Raw genomic sequence first — 18,166 nt, 5'->3', positions numbered from 1 at the left:
TTGGTTATCCATTTCAATATAGCAGTGTGTACATGACATGATTCAATTTTCACCAACAAAAAATTATGGTGTTATGTAAAGAATGAATTGGAGATAGAAAAGATATAGGGCACCCCTTTAAGGGGCAGATGCCGTGGGAGCTGACAGCAGCCTGGATTCAGATCTGGCAGACGTTGGAGAGAAGGTCTATTCAAGATCAGTTTGGAGGTAGAGTTGACAAGATTTGGTAAATTGGAAGCTGAGAATGAGAGAGAGAAATCAAGGCTTGTTCTTCAGTTTCTGGCTTAAACGGCTGGGTGAATGGTAGGTGATGCTGTTGCTGAGAAAGGATGCAAATATATTGAGGGAAATTTTTAGAATTCAATTTTTGACTTGTTCATTTCAAGATTGGTGCTAACTGTCTATGTGTGTGTGTGGTTTGTCAAGAACCACGGGATTACCCCCTCCTACAGAGTGATGTTCTTTAGAAATATGACTATTATAAAACCACAAAGCACCTGGGTCAGGGAGAAGAATTCTTTATTGATATTCACAACCAGTTCAACATTGTAGCATTTCTCATACACAGACCCACAGGAACGAGGAGGGAGCTGATGGAATCTTCTGTGTGAATGCAGATTACATCCTGTAGACACAGGAGAAAGAAGGATGGATTTTCTGTTTGTATACAGGACATCCTCTTCTGCTCCTGAAAAGAGAAAAGCAATTTTTTTTTAACTGCTTTGAGATAAGATTGAAAAGATCCTGAGTCTTCACCCTAATTTGGGAGAATGTAAATGCCTCTTTCTAAGAGCCAAAGAAACCCCAGGTGTCTCCAGCTTTTACTAAAGAGTCTCCAAGTTCTGGGCTCCATCCCTTTTGACATGTGAACACCTAGGGATGGAGTGTTCCCTGTCCCTGGTACTGTGGGACTTAACCTAGGAGCCTAGCCCTGGCCACAAACATTTGATCATGACCAGAATGAGAAGTTTTATCACCTCTTTGGATCAGGCAGTAATTAACTAGCTAGAGATTTAATTTCTATGGTATGTGAAAAGTGAAATAATTCTAGGGGAAGTGAAAGAAGACATCTCCTATTTTTATATATTTTTTTGTGTCTCAGGAAGCTAGAGCTTTTCACAGAAGCACTGAGAAATCAAGGAGACAATTTCCCCACAGTACACCAATTTGAAAATGCAAGTCACTCAGTCATATCTGACTCTTTGCAACCCCATGAACTGTAACCTGCCAGGCTCCTCTGTCCATGGGATTCTCCAGGCAAGAATACTAGAGTGGGTTGCCATTCCCTTCTCCAGGGGATCTTCCTGACCCAGGGATCAAACCCTGGTCTCCTGCCTTGCAGGTGGATGGATTCTTTACCATCTGAGCCACCAGAGAAGTCAATGTGGCACTCAGTAAAAAAATCTAGTCCAAAGATGTAAATACAAAATCCATTGGCAAAATAAAGGGAAAAGAGAGCCCCAGTGCTAACACTCCCACTCCCACTCCCCTTCATCCTCTGGGTCTCAGCCTCACCCTCCACTGCAGGGCCCCTGCCTCTCAATTCTTTGATACCTTTTTGCCCTTTCCCTACTAGAGGCATCCTGGGTCTCTCCTGTCTCCTGTATCACACACAGGCCCTAGGGAACCTGGAAAAGTGCTTTACAAGACCCCTCCTCTGCTGAAACAGACCATCTGACCATGTTTATTTGGATGTGGCACTTTCTGGCAGTCGGGGTCTGAAGCCAGGAAACAGGAAATCAGCCCCAGTGCTCTGGGATTCCCCCAGATTAATCTGATTGATTTCAACAAGTTGCACAGAGAGTAAGAATAGACAGTAAGTTTTCAGGGGAAAGGAAAGTACATACAAGAAAATATATATATACATAACTACAAAGAGATAGCAGGAGAAAAGTGAGGTGCAGAGCAGGGGTACCAAGGTCTCACAGTGGGGAGACTAGGGGTGTGAGAAGGCAATCACTATTCAGGGAAGGAGGAGGGCCACTGGGATTCCAATTAAAACTGTACCCAAATCACTGTTTGGCCAGGGGCAGCCTTACCTGGGCATGGGATCCAAAAGACACTCCAAGGACTGGATCAGGTGACTCATACAGAGGACGACTCAATCAGGAATACAAAGGTCATGACAAGGACACAAAAGAGAAGGACAGAATGTGCCCAGATGCCTAAATCAGAGGGTAAGGCTGGTGATGGAATTTGTCAGCTGGAAGCTCAGTGTGGAAGGCTCTCTCCTGCAACCCACAATAGACCAATAACTCATTACCATAAATAATATATTTTTATGGAAAATAGCACACTTTTCTTTTTTTAATATAAATTTATTTTAATTGGAGGTTAATTACTTTACAATATTGTATTGGTTTTGCCATACCTCAACATGAATCCGCCATGGGTGTACACATGTTCCCCATCCTGAACCCGCCTCCCTCCTCTCTCCTCGTACCATCCCTCTGGGTCGTCACTTTTCAAATAAAAATATTAGTTAGGTGAGTGGTATCATTTTACATTTTTGCAGCTCTCTTTAATGTTTACCTTAATCAAAGCTGGATTCTTCTAAAAATTTTTATTAACTATCTTTTCAATGTGCTTCTTCAATATTTTTGTACATATCTTTACTGAATTATATTGAGAGCTGAGAGAACACTTTTAATAACACAGTCTATACCCTGTTAACAATTGCTTTCTGTTTTTAAAGCTTCTTTAAAATTTTTTTCTTTCATTGAAATATGTTTGGTGTACAATATTATGTTAGTTTCAGGTACATTACATAAGGGTTTCATTTGCATACACTATAAAATGATCACAACCATAAGTCTAGTAACTTATTAACTATCCCCATTCAAAGTTATTACAATATTATTGACTTTATTTCTTATACCGTATGTTACATCCCTTTGGCTTATTTATTTTATAACTGGGTGTTTGTACCTCTTAATCCCCCTTACCTTTGGTTGAATCATAGGAAGAAAATCCAGCGCCACACAAATCTGTAGCCAAAAGGGGGGAGTACGTTAACAGTCTTTTGAGATATCTATGGTTATTCACATTTGATACTACACCAAAACTCCACAAGTGATAGTTTCTTAAAGGTTTGCTGTAACCAGAGTCTGAAACCATATCAATGAGCTTTTCATACTCCGTTGTAGTAAGATGTTTCACACTATCTTGTGTTTCAAATGAATCTCCTACTCATGCCAGACTTTATAATAGCATATACAACTGGAAAGTATTGGTTTACTGGATTTTACAGTGAGCTTACAACTCAATCACCTGAGTATTATTCTTGAGACAATCATGGTACTTCAAGACGCAACAAACTACTTTATATGTGCTCCCCAATTTTTCACATAGACTTTTTTCCTTTTGGCTGCATCGGGTCTTAGTTACGTCATGCAGGATCTCTCATTGCAGTGCACAGACTCTCTATTGTGGAGCACAGGCTTAGTCACTCCACAACATGTGGGATCTTAGTTCCCTAATCAGGGATCGAACCTGTGTCCCCTGCATTGCAAGGCAGAGTCTAAACCACTGGACCACCAGGGAAGTCCTCACATAGACTATTAAAAAGAAGTATTCTCAAGGGTAGAAATTTAATACAATTAATAATTTTAACTGTTTCATCAAGAACATTCTTAAATGAAACTGCTGTTTGTTTTTTTCATGTTGAGTAAGTGGTGGTGGAGAACGCAATAGGTAATTCTAAGATTTGGGGACTTTATTTGTACTGAAGCACCAGAGTTTTTACCTGCTTTATCTGTGCAAAAGCCAACATAGCAAAAAAAGGCAAAGAACATCTCATTATGAGAACAATTTTGACCTGGAAGGTCTCCTGAAAGAGTTTTCAGGACTCTCCAAGGGGTTCACAACCTCACTTTGAATCTCTGGTCCAGAGGCTCAAATGACGGCTCCCCAAAGGACATTCTGTTAGTAGTGGAACCATTACTGACCAGCTTTGCTATGGCCCTCCCCTGACTGGCAGACAGATCAGTGGTAGAATTATTCTCAGGAGGGTGTCTTGGAGGCTCAAGCAAGACTGGAACCTCCAGCCTTCAACTCCAGAGTGTTCAAGGTCCTTCCTGGTTCTCTGGGAGATTCCGCATTGACTTTCCAGAGGGGAAAGTGACATGAATGCTGTTTTTTTTTTTTTCCCCAGAGATCAGTGATAATACTTCAGAAATGGATGAAGGGAAGAGACCCCAGGAGCCACCCAGCACACCACCAAGAATCACCCACGGCAAAGGTGAGGGATCGCAAGTCTCACAGTGTATAATCAGGAACCCAGACTTAGAGCTGTTTTACTGAGTCAGTGTTTCTCAGCCATTTGTTCATTATCGCTGCTCCAGAGAGCCCATCTAGATATTGTTTTCTAATCATGAACCCTACCCCCCAGGGTATTTTAATAACACAGGTATATTATACATCCATTTCTGTACTTGATATATTTATTTATGCTTTATACATGAAAAGAGTTAAGTTTTTTCATCCCAAGAAACAATTAGGGGGCAACCCATCACTGTTAAGGCTCCCCTGGTGGCTGAGACAGTAAAGAATCCACCTGCAATGCAGGAAACCCAGTTTTGATCCCTGGCTAGGGAAGACCCCTTGAAAAAGAGAATGGCTACCCACTCCAGTATTCTTGCCTGGCCAATTCCATGGACAGAGGAGACTGACGGGCTACAGTCCATGGGGTCACAAAGAGTTGGACATGACTGAGCGACTCTTTCACTTTCTTTCTCCACCATGAAGAGTTCATGCTCTGAGTATATTCATGGTACTTTATTACACTGCCAAGCCATCCAGTTTTTCCCTAAAACCCCAATCACCATATTTCTCACATGACGTTTCTGGGAAGTGAACAGCTAGTCATAAATGCAAATGTAATACTATACCTGAGCATGAAGCCCTGACTTTGTTGTGTGCATGCGCAGGACTAGAGAATCTTGGTCCCTAGAGCCCTCTTGAGGAGCCTCCATTCTCCATTATAATAAAGTGAAAGTGAAGTAGCTCAGTCGTGTCTGACTCTTTGCAATCGCATGGACTGTAGCCTCCCAGGCTCCTCTCTCCATGGGATTCTCCATGCAAGAATACTGGAGTGGGTTGCCACTTCCTTCTCCAGGGGATCTTCCCAACCCAAGGATCGAACCCTGGTCTCCCTCATTGCAGGCAGACGCTTTAACCTCTGAGCCAGCAGGGAAGCCCATTATATTAAGGGATAGAAATAATACTGTTAAAGCTTTACCAACTCAATATTGATGGAAATGAATACAAAGATTGCTTATTCAAAAGTTTCTTTCTTATTACTTTCAAGATTCCGTGGATGATGACAGTAAACTGTCTTTGGAAAAATCTCCCGGGAAAAAGCGTAAGTGTAAAGAACTTATTTGGTCCCTGGTAGGGTAGATTTGATATTATTTTTAATGACTGTTATGTCCTTAGGACATCCAAGCCAGAAAAAGATGTGTGCTTTTTACAGCAGTAATTTAACTTTTTGCAACATTAAAAAAAAAAAAAAGTACTATAAAAGCAATACGCTGTGGCCATTAAGACTAACTTGCTGTATGTGACAGAAAACCACCACTTACCCTCCCCCTCCAAATAGTGGGTGAGATAAAAAGGCTTATTTCTCTCTCCTATACAGAAGTAGGTGGTCGGGGCTGGCACCATACACGGCTCATTCTGGCTGTCGCTCTATCATCCTTACCATGCAGCATCCCCTTCACTGGGCTACAGCCCACAAGAAAGGAAAGAGGCAAGATCAAGGAGAGGCACACCTCCTCCACTGTAGGACTCTATCTGCAGGTTAAATTTAGTAATTCTGCTACCATTTCCTTGCCAAGCAGCATGGATCTCAGCACCATCCATAGCAGACAGCTGTCCTGGAGACCCCTGTCCTGCAGAGAACTATGCCTGGCAGAGAAATACGCTGTGCAGGTTAAGCCAAGATCTGGTTCAGCTTGTACTGAAGAGTAGCCCATCCTGTCCAGCCCCATGTAAAGTTCCTCATAAAATCTGCCAAAAGTATGCAAAGTTATTAATCAGGAAGTGAAATATCTATTTAATCTGCTTCTGCCACCTTATTTTTGTACCTTACAAAAAGGTCTGCATTCATGTACATATATGTGTGTACATTCTTTACATATATATATTTATATGCATATGCATTATATATATGTATATATACACACACATGCTTATTCTGCATAGTCTATTCTATAAACACTTCTAAACATTTTTCTCATTGTATCAATGTTATCCATTATCTATTTTCCTTTTTTGGAAGGGAGGGGATAATACAACTCATTACTGCATGAGTAACAATTTATTTCAATAATAACCTATTGGCGGTAAGTTAGGATACTTCCCATTTTTATATAAAAATAGAAATCATATTGCATGTGTTGGTATCTTTGCACAATTGCCCAATAATTTCCTCTGAATTAATTTCTAAGTGTAAATTACTTGGTTAGAGTCTATGTATCTTAAATTTCATATTTGTTATACTGTTTTGCTGTTGTTCCCTTTAACAACACAAGTGCTCATTAACTGCATCCTCATCAACCCAGATATGATAGAGGTTTTTACAAGTTTGGGTATAATTCAAACCAAGCAATGAATTTTTTGGACTTTTGAGGGGGGGGGGTCTAAAGATGCTTTTTAAAAATTTTTTTCATTTGTATTTCCTCTTTTAATTTATGCTTTAATTCAATTTATGTACTTTCAATTCATGCTTTTTGTCCATTTTCTTAGTATGCTATTCATTTTTTATATTATCTATTAAGGACATTCATCCTCTAATGTTACATATATTGGAATTTCCCAGTTTTATTTTAATATCACATGGATACTTTTTGAAGTATGGGCATTTAAGTTTTTTAAATGGTTAAATCTGTTCATCTTTTACCTTTATGATTTTTGGCCTTGAGTTTGGCTAAGAAGATCATTTATATCTATGGCTTATAACACTCTCTCTATATATTTTCTTCTAGTCTTGAAAAAACTAGTTATTAGAAAAAATGGCATATTTTAATGTTAATAATTTGCCACATCTCTGTTATTCTTTATTCAATCCTTTTTCATTTCCAAGTAGTTTCTTCACATTGGCTCCTGGGTCTCTTTCCTCCCCAAAGTGATAGGAAGATAGAAAAAATTTTACTTAAAAATTTCAAACTTGTAGATCACTATCAGTTCAGTTCAGTTCAGTCACTCAGTCATGTCCAACTCTTTGCGACCCCATGAATCACAGCACCAACTCCTGGAGCTTGCTCAAACTCATGTCCATTGAGTCGGTGATGCCATCCAACCATCTCATCCTTGTCATCCCCTTCTCCTCCTGCCTTCAATCTTTCCCAGTATCAGGGCCTTTTCTAATGAGTCAGCTCTTCACATCAGGTGGCCAAAGTATTGCTGTTTCAGCTTCAGCATCAGTCCTTCTAATGAATATTCAGGACTGATCTCCTTTAGGATGGACTGGTTGGATCTCCTTGCAGTCCAAGGGACTCTCAAGAGTCTTCTCCAACACCACAGTTCAAAAGCATCAATTCTTTGGCGCTCAGCTTTCTTCACAGTCCAACTCTCACATCCATACATGACCACTGGGAAAACCATAGCTATAGATAGCCATAAAAGATGATTTTCTTTTCTGTTTCAGAAAAGAAGAGAAAAATACATAACTGGTCAAGTTCAAAAAAAAGACAGAAAAAATGTCTCTCAAAAGGTGAGCAAGAAAGATGAAGTTGTCATTCCCTTGGCGTTCATTAGGGTTCTTCTCTTCAGCCACATGGCCAACTCCACCCCAGTGCCTAGACCATCTCATCAAGGACTATGCCCCACAAAGGGAGAACCATGTTGCTTCCAACAGGCTTCTTTTATCTTAGCACTGGGAAGGAATGAGGCGGAGGTGGACAGGAGGCATCAGACAGTTTTGAGATATGGGACTTCCCAGGTGACCCTAGTGATAAAGAACCCACCTGCCAATGCCAGAGACACAAGGGACATGGGTTCAATCTCTGGGTCGGAAAGATCCCCTGGAGGAGGGCATGGCAACCCACTCCAGTATTCTTACCTGGAGAACCCCCATGGACAGAGGAGCCGGGGGGGGCTGCAGTCTATAGGATAACACAGAGCCGGACACGACTGAAGTGACTTAGCACACACAATGTCCAGTGCAAGTTCAGAGCCAAGAAGAACAGACAAAGCAAAAACCTGAACGTGCAGGCAGGATCCAGATTCCCAGTCCCAAACTGGGGTTAGATTTGTGGTCATCGAGTGTTCAAAGCCACCTGCAGAGATGCTTAGCATGCCATTGACTCCATGCATGACAAAGCATGTTATTTGCAGCACAAGAAACAAAACTATATGTAACTTTGTGCTTTTCTGGACCCTCTGCTTTATTCCTTTTCATGCTCATCACCTTTTATCCTTTTCCTCTGCACTTTCTCCCTCTTCCCCTGCCCCTCTCCTTTCTCCTTATTTCTTTAGTTCAAGATGTGCCGATTAGTGGGGATTGTCTTGGATTCCCAGCCCTTAGGAGGGAATGTGGCACCCTGGGAGGAAATCTCCTCTCAGCGCCCAAACTGAAATCATGACATGCATTTCACTGCTTTGGACATTTTCCCAATTTTTCTGCTTGTTGCCAATACCCCTCAGTCTTGGGGTCTGACCTGGGAAGGGACCAGAACCTCCTCCCTACCCTTCTCCTCCCCTTGACTCTTTTTCCCAGTCCCCAGCCCCGCTGCCTCCTTGTCACATGCTGAGTTCTCTCTACCAACAACTTCTGGGAACACTTGACATTCAGACCTCTGAGCTTTTCTTGTTGGTGTATAAAAATAATTTTTGGAACATAGAAATCCCCTTTCACTCTTGTGTTTCTGAGATTTTGTGTAGTATCTCCAAAGTGGCCTCGACTGAGATCCTGGGCTAGATTCTGCCCTTTCCCGAAAATTGATTAACTTCATAATTAGGGAACCCTGACCATTATAAGGAGAAGGAAATGGCAACCCACTCCAGTATTCTTGCCTGAAGAATCCCAGGGACAGAGGAGCCTAGTGGGCTGCCATCTATGGGGTCGCACAGAGTCAGACACAACTGAAGCGACTTAGCAGTAGCATACAATGTATAAGGATGAAAAATACATAATTTGAATATTTTCTAAACTATGCTGCTTGTTACACATTCATTCCACAGAGATGCATTGAGCTGAGGTGTGTTCTGGCCACATGCTTTAGCTTCTGAGGACTCAGCAACAAGCAAAACAGACAAGATCCCTGCCCTCATGGAGCTTATATTCTCACTGATACACATGTAATGAAGAGTCAGAAAGAGGAATTGAAGGAGGAAAAGAGAAACAGGGTTTAGGGAGGAGAAGAAAGATACATCCAAGAAAAAGAGAGGAGTGATTATAGAGAAATAGTAAGAGGCAGGCAGGGGTACAAAGGGAACTCAAAGTGAGGGGACTGGGAATGTGAGAGGGAGGTCGCTAACAGGAGGGCCACTGGGACCCCAGTGAAAACTCATCACAAATCTCTATTTGCTCCAGGAGCAGCCTCATCAGGGCTCAGAATCCAAGAGAAGCTCCAAGGGGTGAATCAGGTGACTCAAAAGAAGGATGACTCAACCAGAAAATCAACAGTCATGACAAGAGCCCGAAAGGCACAGGCTGAAGGTGCCCAAATGCCTGCACAAAAGGATAAAGCTGGTGGTGGCACTGGTCACCTGAATGCTCAGCGTGGAAGGGTCTCTCATGGAGCCCGCACAGGTGATGTAGATTAAAGTGATTACTAGAAGGAGGGAGAAGCATCCGTGAGGCGGCATGAAGACAGAGCAGGGTCTCAGGGTCTGGGGGTGGTTGCTGGGAGAAGTAATCGCGTCCCCAGGGTGCAGGTTGCCTCAGCTGTGTCCTGTGGACCCAGGTCACCTCTCCCAGGTTCTGCTGTTTACATCCATCAGCAGAGTCACCTGCTCCATGGAGTCTGGGGGCTGCTCTCTGATTCGGGCCGACCCACTGACGGGGGTGGACACGTTCTCTGGCTTATTTCTTCATGGTTTGTCTCTGGAGGTGAAATAGACTAACCCATGAGTCTGCGTATTTAAAATTATCTCGGGACTTCCCTGCTGGTCCAGTGGTTAAGAATCCACCTAACCGTGCAGGGAACATGAGTTCAATCCCTGGTCAGGCAACTAAGCTTGCATGCCACAGCCACCGAGCCTGTGTGCCACAAAGATCCGTGTGCCACAACTAAGACCCCACACAGTCAAATGAACAAATAAATATTTTAAAAGTAGAATTATCCCATACTGGGAAACTCCTGGTCATCCGGTGGTTAGGATTCTGTGCTCTCACTGCCGAGGGCCTGGCTTCCATCCCTGGTCGAGCAACTTAAATCCCATAAGTGGCGTGGTGCGGTGTGGCCAAAAAATTAAATTAAAAATAAAGTAAAATAAATAGTGCCCTACCCAATGATCAGACTGTTGCCAGTTTAGACTCCCATGAATATGGTGTGGACACACTTTCCCCTACGTCTTCACCAGCACTAGAAATAATAAGGACTTCCCTGGTGGCTCTGACGGTAAAGAATCTTCCTGCAACACAGGAGAACCAGGTTCAATCCCTGGGTCGGGAAGAGCCCCTGGAGAAAGGAATGGCTACCCACTCCAGTCTTCTTGCCTGGAAAATACCATAGACAGAAGAGCCTGGTGGGCTATAGTCCATGGGGTCGCAAAGAGTTGGACATATCATAGAAATAACAAGTTGGACACAGAAATAACAAGCCTTTTCCATTTGTTGAACACACAGGCCAAGAGTGATAGTCTGCCAGTGTTTTCCTCGAAACCTCTTTGCCCACTGCACAGGGTTAAACACGAGGTGGGAGGTCACAGTACTGCTCGCCAGCATCTCAGAAGGTCACACACTCCTGCCTTGTGTACTCAAGAAGGGCCATGTGACTTGGCCAAAGAAATGTGGACAGAAGTGAGAGGGCCACTGCAAGCCAAAGCTTGAAAAACTTTCTATAACGGGCCAGAGAGTGAGTCATTTAGGCTCGGCTGGCCGTACTGGTTTAGTGCTGCTACTTTAACCTTTTCCTGGGAGCAGGAAACTGGCAGAGGCAAAAACATAACAAGTAGGCCTGGCTCCGCTCCAATAAAACATTCATCGCAGAAACAGACATTGGGCCGATTGGCTCCTGGGCTGTAGTTGGCTGAAGTCTATAATAAACCACTGAGTTCTGGGAGGACCATAAATGACTTCAGCATTCTTTAGCCTCCATTACTAACCTCACTGTTTCTATCTGGGGCTTCCCAGATGGCGCTGGTGGTAAAGAATCCACCTGCCAATGCAGGAGACATGAGACACAGGTTCGATGCTTGGGCTGGGAAGATGCCCTGGAGGAGGAAATGGCAACCCACTCCAGTATTCTTGTCTGGAAAATCCCACGGACAGAGGAACTTGGCAGGCTACAGTCCATACATTAGCACAGAGCTGGACACGACTGAAGACTTAGCACGCACTCTTTTTATTACTTTTAAAATTTTTATCAAACTGTAGTTGATTTACAGTGTTGTAGTACTTTCTGCTGCATAGCACAGTGAATCAGGTATACGTAATACATATATCCACTCCATTTTCGGTTATTTTCCATCTAGGCCATTAGAGAGTATTGAGCGGAGTTCCCTGTGCTGTGCAGTGCAGGTCTTTATTTGTTGTCTATTTTATGTATAGTATTATAGACAGCCCTGCATTGATTCCTGTTCTGGTCAAGCTCATCGCAGGTCGACATCTTGAAGAGCACTGGCATACTGTGCTTACAGAAAAATGCTGGTGCATAGTGTACAACTTGAGGGACTCACACGAAGGAAAAGCCCAGGTGTACCCAACCACTGGGTCAAGAAATAGAACATAATCTACACCCGTATTCCAACCCCTAGCCACAGCCCCCAGGGCCTCTTCCAGCCTGGTTCTCTGAGCATCACCCAGTGCTTCCTGCTCCATCCTGCTCAGGGCCAGCTCCTGTATCTCCTCCCCCATCACACACTCCATCCCCATAGCCAACCCCTCCATCCTCCTTTCTTTGCTACACAGCTTCAGACTCACCTTGAACAAAGCTTCTTGAACCCAGCAGGTACAGTGTTTTTTCTTGGTGGCACTTATCACAAGTATATATATATATTTTTTTTGGATTTTTTTTTTTGGTTCTCTCTTTTTTCGGCCATAACTTGAGGCAAAAACATCCCCCACCAGGGATCGACCCCATGCCCCTTACAGTGGAAGCACAGAGTCTTAACCACTGGACCACCAGGGAAGTGCTCAGATCTCTTTATAAAAAAAAAAAAGAAAAGAAGTATAGTTAATTTACAATGTTCTGTTAATTTCTACTGTCCAGCAAACTGACTCAGTTATACCTATACATGTATCCTTTTTCAAATTCTCTTCCCATTTAGGTTGTTAGATAATACTGAGTAGAGTTCCCTGTGCTATACAGAAGGTACTTGTTGGTTATCCATTTTAAATACAGCACTGTGTACATGTCCATCCCAAACTCCCTAACTATCCCTCCCTGCACTGTTACCCCCTGGTAACTGTAAGTTCTTCTCTAAGGCTGTGAGTTTGTTTTATCACAAGTGTGATAACTGTGTACATCCTATTCACTTCGGGAAAGTCAAATGAGGTCAGAAGGCTTTGCTCGTGGCTCCAGCTCTCCTCTGCGCCTTGCACTTTGTGCTTAAATAGCTGTCAGATCAATACATTATCCATGCTTCCTCATCAAGTATGAATACCTATATCAGGGCCTCCATTGACCCATATAAACTAGAAGAGAAACACACTTGACTTATTAATCTGGCAGAGCTGATTCTTGTAACCAGGTCCTTTACTGCCCCCTGCTGGAAAGAGGCAGGAAGTGTGCGAATGATCTATAGCTCTGATGTCACTAGGAGCTCCCCTCCCCACCTTAAAGGGGGACTCTGCTCAATGTGTATTCCACACGACGATACACAGAAGCCCTGCCAACGATATGTAAGTGTGTACATCACTTTACAATTGGCAACTGATTTGTTCTACTTTTTGCCATTTAATCCTCAAATAGGTTATTTTCCAGCCCATTTTGCAGATTCTCTTAGAACATAAAGGACTGCTGCTGCTGCTGCTGCTAAGTCACTTCAGTCTTGTCCGACTCTGTGTGACCCCATAGACGGCAGCCCACCAGGCTCCCCCGTTCTTGGGATTCTCCAGGCAAGAACACTGGAGTGGGTTGCCATTTCCTTCTCCAGTGCATGAAAGTGAAAAGTGAAAGTGAAGTCGCTCAGTCGTATCCGACTCATAGCGACCCCATGGACTGCAGCCTACCAGGCTCCTCTATCCATGGGATTTTTCCAGGCAGGAGTACTGGAGTGGGGTGCCATTGCCTTCTCCACATAAAGGACTGGCATGAGCTAAAACCAACCTAGGTGTTTTAATCTCAAGTCCTTTGTTTACGCTGAGAAATAAATACTCCCCCTCCAGGTCTTTGCAGGAAACACAAGTAGGAGGCAAGAGTCTAGGCAAACACTGACAGCTGTCCGTCAGCATCAGCTTCTCCCACCTCCTTTGCATGTCCGCCCACCCGGCTTTGACTTCTGATTTAACACCTTGTCTTGGGGTGGCAAAGAGTCGGACGTGACTGAAGTGACAGGAGGCACACACACACCCTGTGTGGGACAGAAGAGCCTGGTGGGCTACTGTCCATAGGGTCACAAAGAGTCGGACACGACTGAACGACTGAGTACCCACACACACACTCTGCTTTAAACAATGTGGAATCTTGTCGCAGTGTTCCTGATGGCATGAAAAGAGCACACACATAGGGGCTGGCATGTCTGGATTCCAATGCCAGCCTCATCTCACAGTGCAGTGTCCGCCAGGCATTCTCTCTCCAAATCTGTGCCAAAGTCCCCAACTCTAAAATGAGGACCACGGCCACTGCCTTCCCTTTCCTAAGGTTGTTGTGCAAATAAACAAGAAAACATGTGTGTGCTGCTTTTACTAGGCCCCTAACCAGTGCTTCTCCAGCCACTCCATCACCACACAGGCCCTTCCTCTACAGATACAGAGGTCCAGACTTTTCCCCAGGCCATGATGGGTTTTTCTGTTTTGATTTTAATTTATTATTATTACTTTTTACTGCACTTGGTCTTCATTGCTGTGAGCAGGCTACTTCCTAGTTGTGGTCTAAGGGCTTCTCACTGCGGTGGCTGCTCTTGTGGTGGAGCAGTCTCTAGGGTGCATGGACTTCAGCAGTTGCAGCTCATGGGCTCAGTAGTTGCTGCTCGAGGGTTCTGGAGCATGAGCTCAGTGGTTGCAACAAACGGGCATAGTTGCTCTGTGGCGTGTGGAAGCTTCCCGGACCAAGGATTGAACCTGTGTCCCCTGCATTGGCAGGTGGATTCTCCACCACTGACCCACCAGGGAAGTCCCCAGGCATAGTGTTCACCTTGTGCCTCTTCCCTAGGTTCTGTAAGAATCCCTGGAGGTGGTCTTCCCCATCACTAATGGGGGATTTTCCATTCCGCTTTTCTTTGTCTCGGTTAGGCTTTTCTTTTCATTTTCTCCACCAGGCTTTTCATTTCTATGAACTCCTTCTTTTTTTTTTTTTGGTGTTATTGCTGTTGCTGTTTCTTGTTATTTGGTTGATTTGGGGTTGTTTTCTGTTTGTTTGTTTTCTGGCCACGCTGCTCAGCCTGCTGGATCTTAGTTCCCCGACCAGGGATCGAACTCGTACCACTTGCCCTGGAATCACGAAGTCTTAACCAGTGGACCACCAGGGAAGTCCCTCCCTTTGCTCTTTAATTGCTTACTTTTCCTAGCAGGTTCCTCGTCTTTGCTCACATTTACTAGCGGTGACCTAATAGATGTGGGAGAGCTGCACTCAAACCGCCCTCCACCCCTCCAGGCTTCCAACCTTAAACGTCTGTTTACTGAGATGAGAGGTGGGATGGAGCCAAATGAAAGATCATGGGAAGCAGATTAGAAAACTTTCTTCCTCCCTGAGGGTGGGGGTGGAGGGGTGGCTTTGGAAGCATTAGGGACACAAGGTCCCTCCTAATCAGGCAAAGGAGGGGGAGCTGCCCGTGCCCACCACTCTGCACACTGGGCTGGCTGCCCAGAGTTCCCAAAGCCACACACTGCAGCCACATCTGCCTGTGGGCATGTCTGGGATGTCTGTGTCCACTGGACCTGTACTTCATCGTTTGGTGACACAGATAACTATGGAAGGTCCCTGTTGCCATCCAAATCCCCCTCGGGATTTTCACAGTGATTCAAAGTTACCCATGACTCCACCTTGTCAGCAAGTTAAGAACCTGTGGTGCAAATGCCCCACTCAGCTTTGATGACATCAGCACACCCTGTTGTAACCTTGCTAGTGAATTGCAGAGCCAGGATTACACGCCCACCCAGTCTGGCTTCCAGTGCCACGCTCTCGTTCACTGGGTCGTATTTAGTGGGCAGATGCTGGGGGCCAGTGGTGGAGCCAGCCACTCTGTGCAAGAGCACTGGCCAGCTGTTCTTCCCACCAAGGTCTTCCCAGCCCTTATTCTTACCTACCTTGCTACAACCCCTGCTCCACAAGGCTGAGCTTCCTCTGGGGTCTATAGAAGACAACTTTCGCCTCACTTCTCATTTCTCATCTGACTCTACCTAGCTCACATCTTTCTGAACTAACTCATGGTTTCCTTGCCGTTGATGCTTCTCTGTTTCGGTTTTTTTCCCCCAATGATGCGCTTGCTTTTTCACATGTCTTCCTTTAGATCTTTCTATAAGTGTTTGAGACCAGGGTGAGAGTTGGGCTATATATTCTCCTTGCCTCATTGCAGATGCAACCACGTCCAGTATGAATGCACATCAGCTCTGGGGAGCTCTTTCTCTCTGCCCCACCCCCACCCCAAGAAACAGCTCCCGCGTCTGTCTTTAATGAACTTGCCCACGGTGAGGTTGGCGGGGGATGGGGGAAGCAGGAATGAAGCTGAAACTCCAGTACTTTGGCCACCTCATGCGAAGAGTTGACTCATTGGAAAAGACTCTGATGCTGGGAGGGATTGGGGGCAGGAGGATGAGATGGATGGATGGCATCACTGACTCAATGGACGTGAGTCTCAGTGAAGTCCGGGAGTTGGTGATGGACAGGGAGGCCTGGCGTGCTGCGATTCATAGGGTCACAGAGAGTCGGACACGACTGAGCGACTGAACTGAACTGATGTTGTGTTTGTGCTAAGGCTCTAAAGTCATGTCCAACTCTTTGCAACCCCTTGGTCTGTAGTCCAAGAGGCTCCACTATCCGTGGAATTCTCCAAGCAAGAATACTGGAGTGGGTTGCCTTCTCCTCCTCCAGGGGATCTTCCTAATCCAGGGATCAAACCTGAGTCTCTTATGTCTCCTGCATTGGCAGGCGAGTTCTTTATCACCAGTGCCCCTAGGAAGCCCGATGTTTGTTACCCCTTCTACTTTTACAATTCTTTCTCCTGAAACAGAACCCCAGATCCCTACTCTAAGGCTCTGAGTTGCCTACTCTCCATAGGCAATGTGCAGACTAGTCTAGAACTCTTGGGGGTTTTCTTTTCCTCTTACAGGAAGAAACGGGAGAGCAATCAAATGAAAAGGGACAAGACTTAACATTCTCCTCTCAGTGCTAACTGCTTCACTTACCCCCATCTTTGTTTGAATCAAGCCAAAAAAAAAAAAAAAAATCATAGACAGAGAAATGTTCTCTAACTACATGAATGCAAAGGAATATTCTGGGCTGGCAACTCCCATCAGCACAGAGGGACAAGCAGGATGCTTATGGAATAAAGGAGCATTAGGTGATAGTGGATTAGTCTGTAAATTTAAACACATTCACACAATTGAAGCACAATATGTTTATTAAAGTATTTTATGTGATATTGTGTTGGCGGGGGTTGTTTTGTTTATTAAGGACCCCTCGGTACACCCGTGTAGTCTGCCACTCAAAATGGAAGACTTGTGAATTAACCAGAGAATGCTCCCCCAGAGTTCTTTATGTTATTATGGTCACTGCTCTTATTATTAGAATTCATGGAAAATTCAAGGGGGAGACAGAACGAAGACTGAAGAACACTAATGTGTTCTTTTCCTTTTTAATAATGTATTTATTCGGTTTTTGGTTGGGCTGGGTCTTCGTGGCTGCGAGTGGGCTTTCTCTAGTTGTGGTTGGGGGTGGTCTACTCTGTGTCGCGGAGCACAGGCTCTAGGCGCGCTGGTGCACGGGCTTCGGTGGACGTGACACACTTGTTTTAGTTGCCTGGGACATGTGGCGTCTTCCCTGACCAGGGATCGAAACCACGTCCCCAGCATTGGCGGACAGATTCCTATCCCCTGAACCACCAGGGAACTCCAACCTGTTCTTTTCTATTTTCAGAAAAACCCAAAGATAAAACTATCGATTTTCACTCTCCTGAACTCCCCGTGACCTGTGGGGAGGCAAAGGGGATTTTATATAAGGAGAAAATGAAGCAAGGTGAGTTCCTTGACCTTCTGCCCTTTGGAACCCCACGATGAAGGAATCACTAGAAGGGAAGAGAATATCCGCATGTGTCATTGTTCAGGGCGTGGACCCTGCAAGCAAGGCTGCTTTAGAAAAAGCTGGGCTTGTGATGAAGGGATTTTTCCACCTTTTCAATGTCATTTTATATCTGGTGACCAGGCCACTGCCTTCCCACGTGGAAGTCATCCATGGACCTGTGACACACGTCCTTGCCAAGTGAAAGGCAAATCCTGTCCCAGTCCCTCACCACTCAGGTGGGTTTCAGGGCTTCCTTCAATCAGAGAGGAGGAGTCGGGCTTCCCTGCTCATTCTCCCACCTCACAGGGAGTCTCTGAACCCAGAATGGTAGAGCACCATGAGTAGGGGGATGGAGGTTTAGGGTGAATTCACCGAGGATAGAGGTGGATGTAAGATGGACTGTCTTTACCTTCCAGGATCCTCAAAGAAGTGTATTCAGAATGAGAAGGGAGTTTGGTTCACACCAACAGAATTTGAAATTGAAGGAAAGCGGAAACATTCTAGGAACTGGAAGCATAGTGTGTTTTGTGGAGGAAAGAGCCTAGGAAAGCTGCTGCAGGTATTGTAATAACAAGAGACACATAGGTGGGGAGTTTAATTCCCTGAAGGATGAGCAGAAT

The 18,166-nt window shown here is 44.6% G+C and overlaps 1 protein-coding gene across 6 annotated transcripts in view; it reads left to right on the top strand.

The window, feature by feature from the left end:
* The window catches only part of SP110 (SP110 nuclear body protein), a 49,643-nt gene that overhangs the window by 20,378 nt on the left and 11,099 nt on the right, over positions 1-18,166 (top strand). For 4 of the 6 annotated variants that reach the window (XM_061387767.1, XM_061387784.1, XM_061387759.1 and 1 more), the window contains exons 8-14: positions 2,028-2,177; positions 4,154-4,240; positions 5,309-5,362; positions 7,649-7,714; positions 9,536-9,754; positions 17,403-17,501; positions 17,963-18,105. In XM_061387767.1, coding sequence (XP_061243751.1) covers positions 2,028-2,177; positions 4,154-4,240; positions 5,309-5,362; positions 7,649-7,714; positions 9,536-9,754; positions 17,403-17,501; positions 17,963-18,105 — 818 coding nt within the window. The remainder of the gene's footprint in view (positions 1-2,027; positions 2,178-4,153; positions 4,241-5,308; positions 5,363-7,648; positions 7,715-9,535; positions 9,755-17,402; positions 17,502-17,962; positions 18,106-18,166) is intronic. The other 2 variants (XM_061387772.1, XM_061387776.1) reach the window with 2 other exon arrangements.

The sequence above is a fragment of the Bos javanicus genome, chromosome 2 (assembly GCF_032452875.1).
Source record: "Bos javanicus breed banteng chromosome 2, ARS-OSU_banteng_1.0, whole genome shotgun sequence".
Classification (NCBI taxonomy): Eukaryota; Metazoa; Chordata; class Mammalia; order Artiodactyla; family Bovidae; genus Bos; species Bos javanicus.
This window is presented reverse-complemented; position numbering and strand designations above follow the sequence as displayed.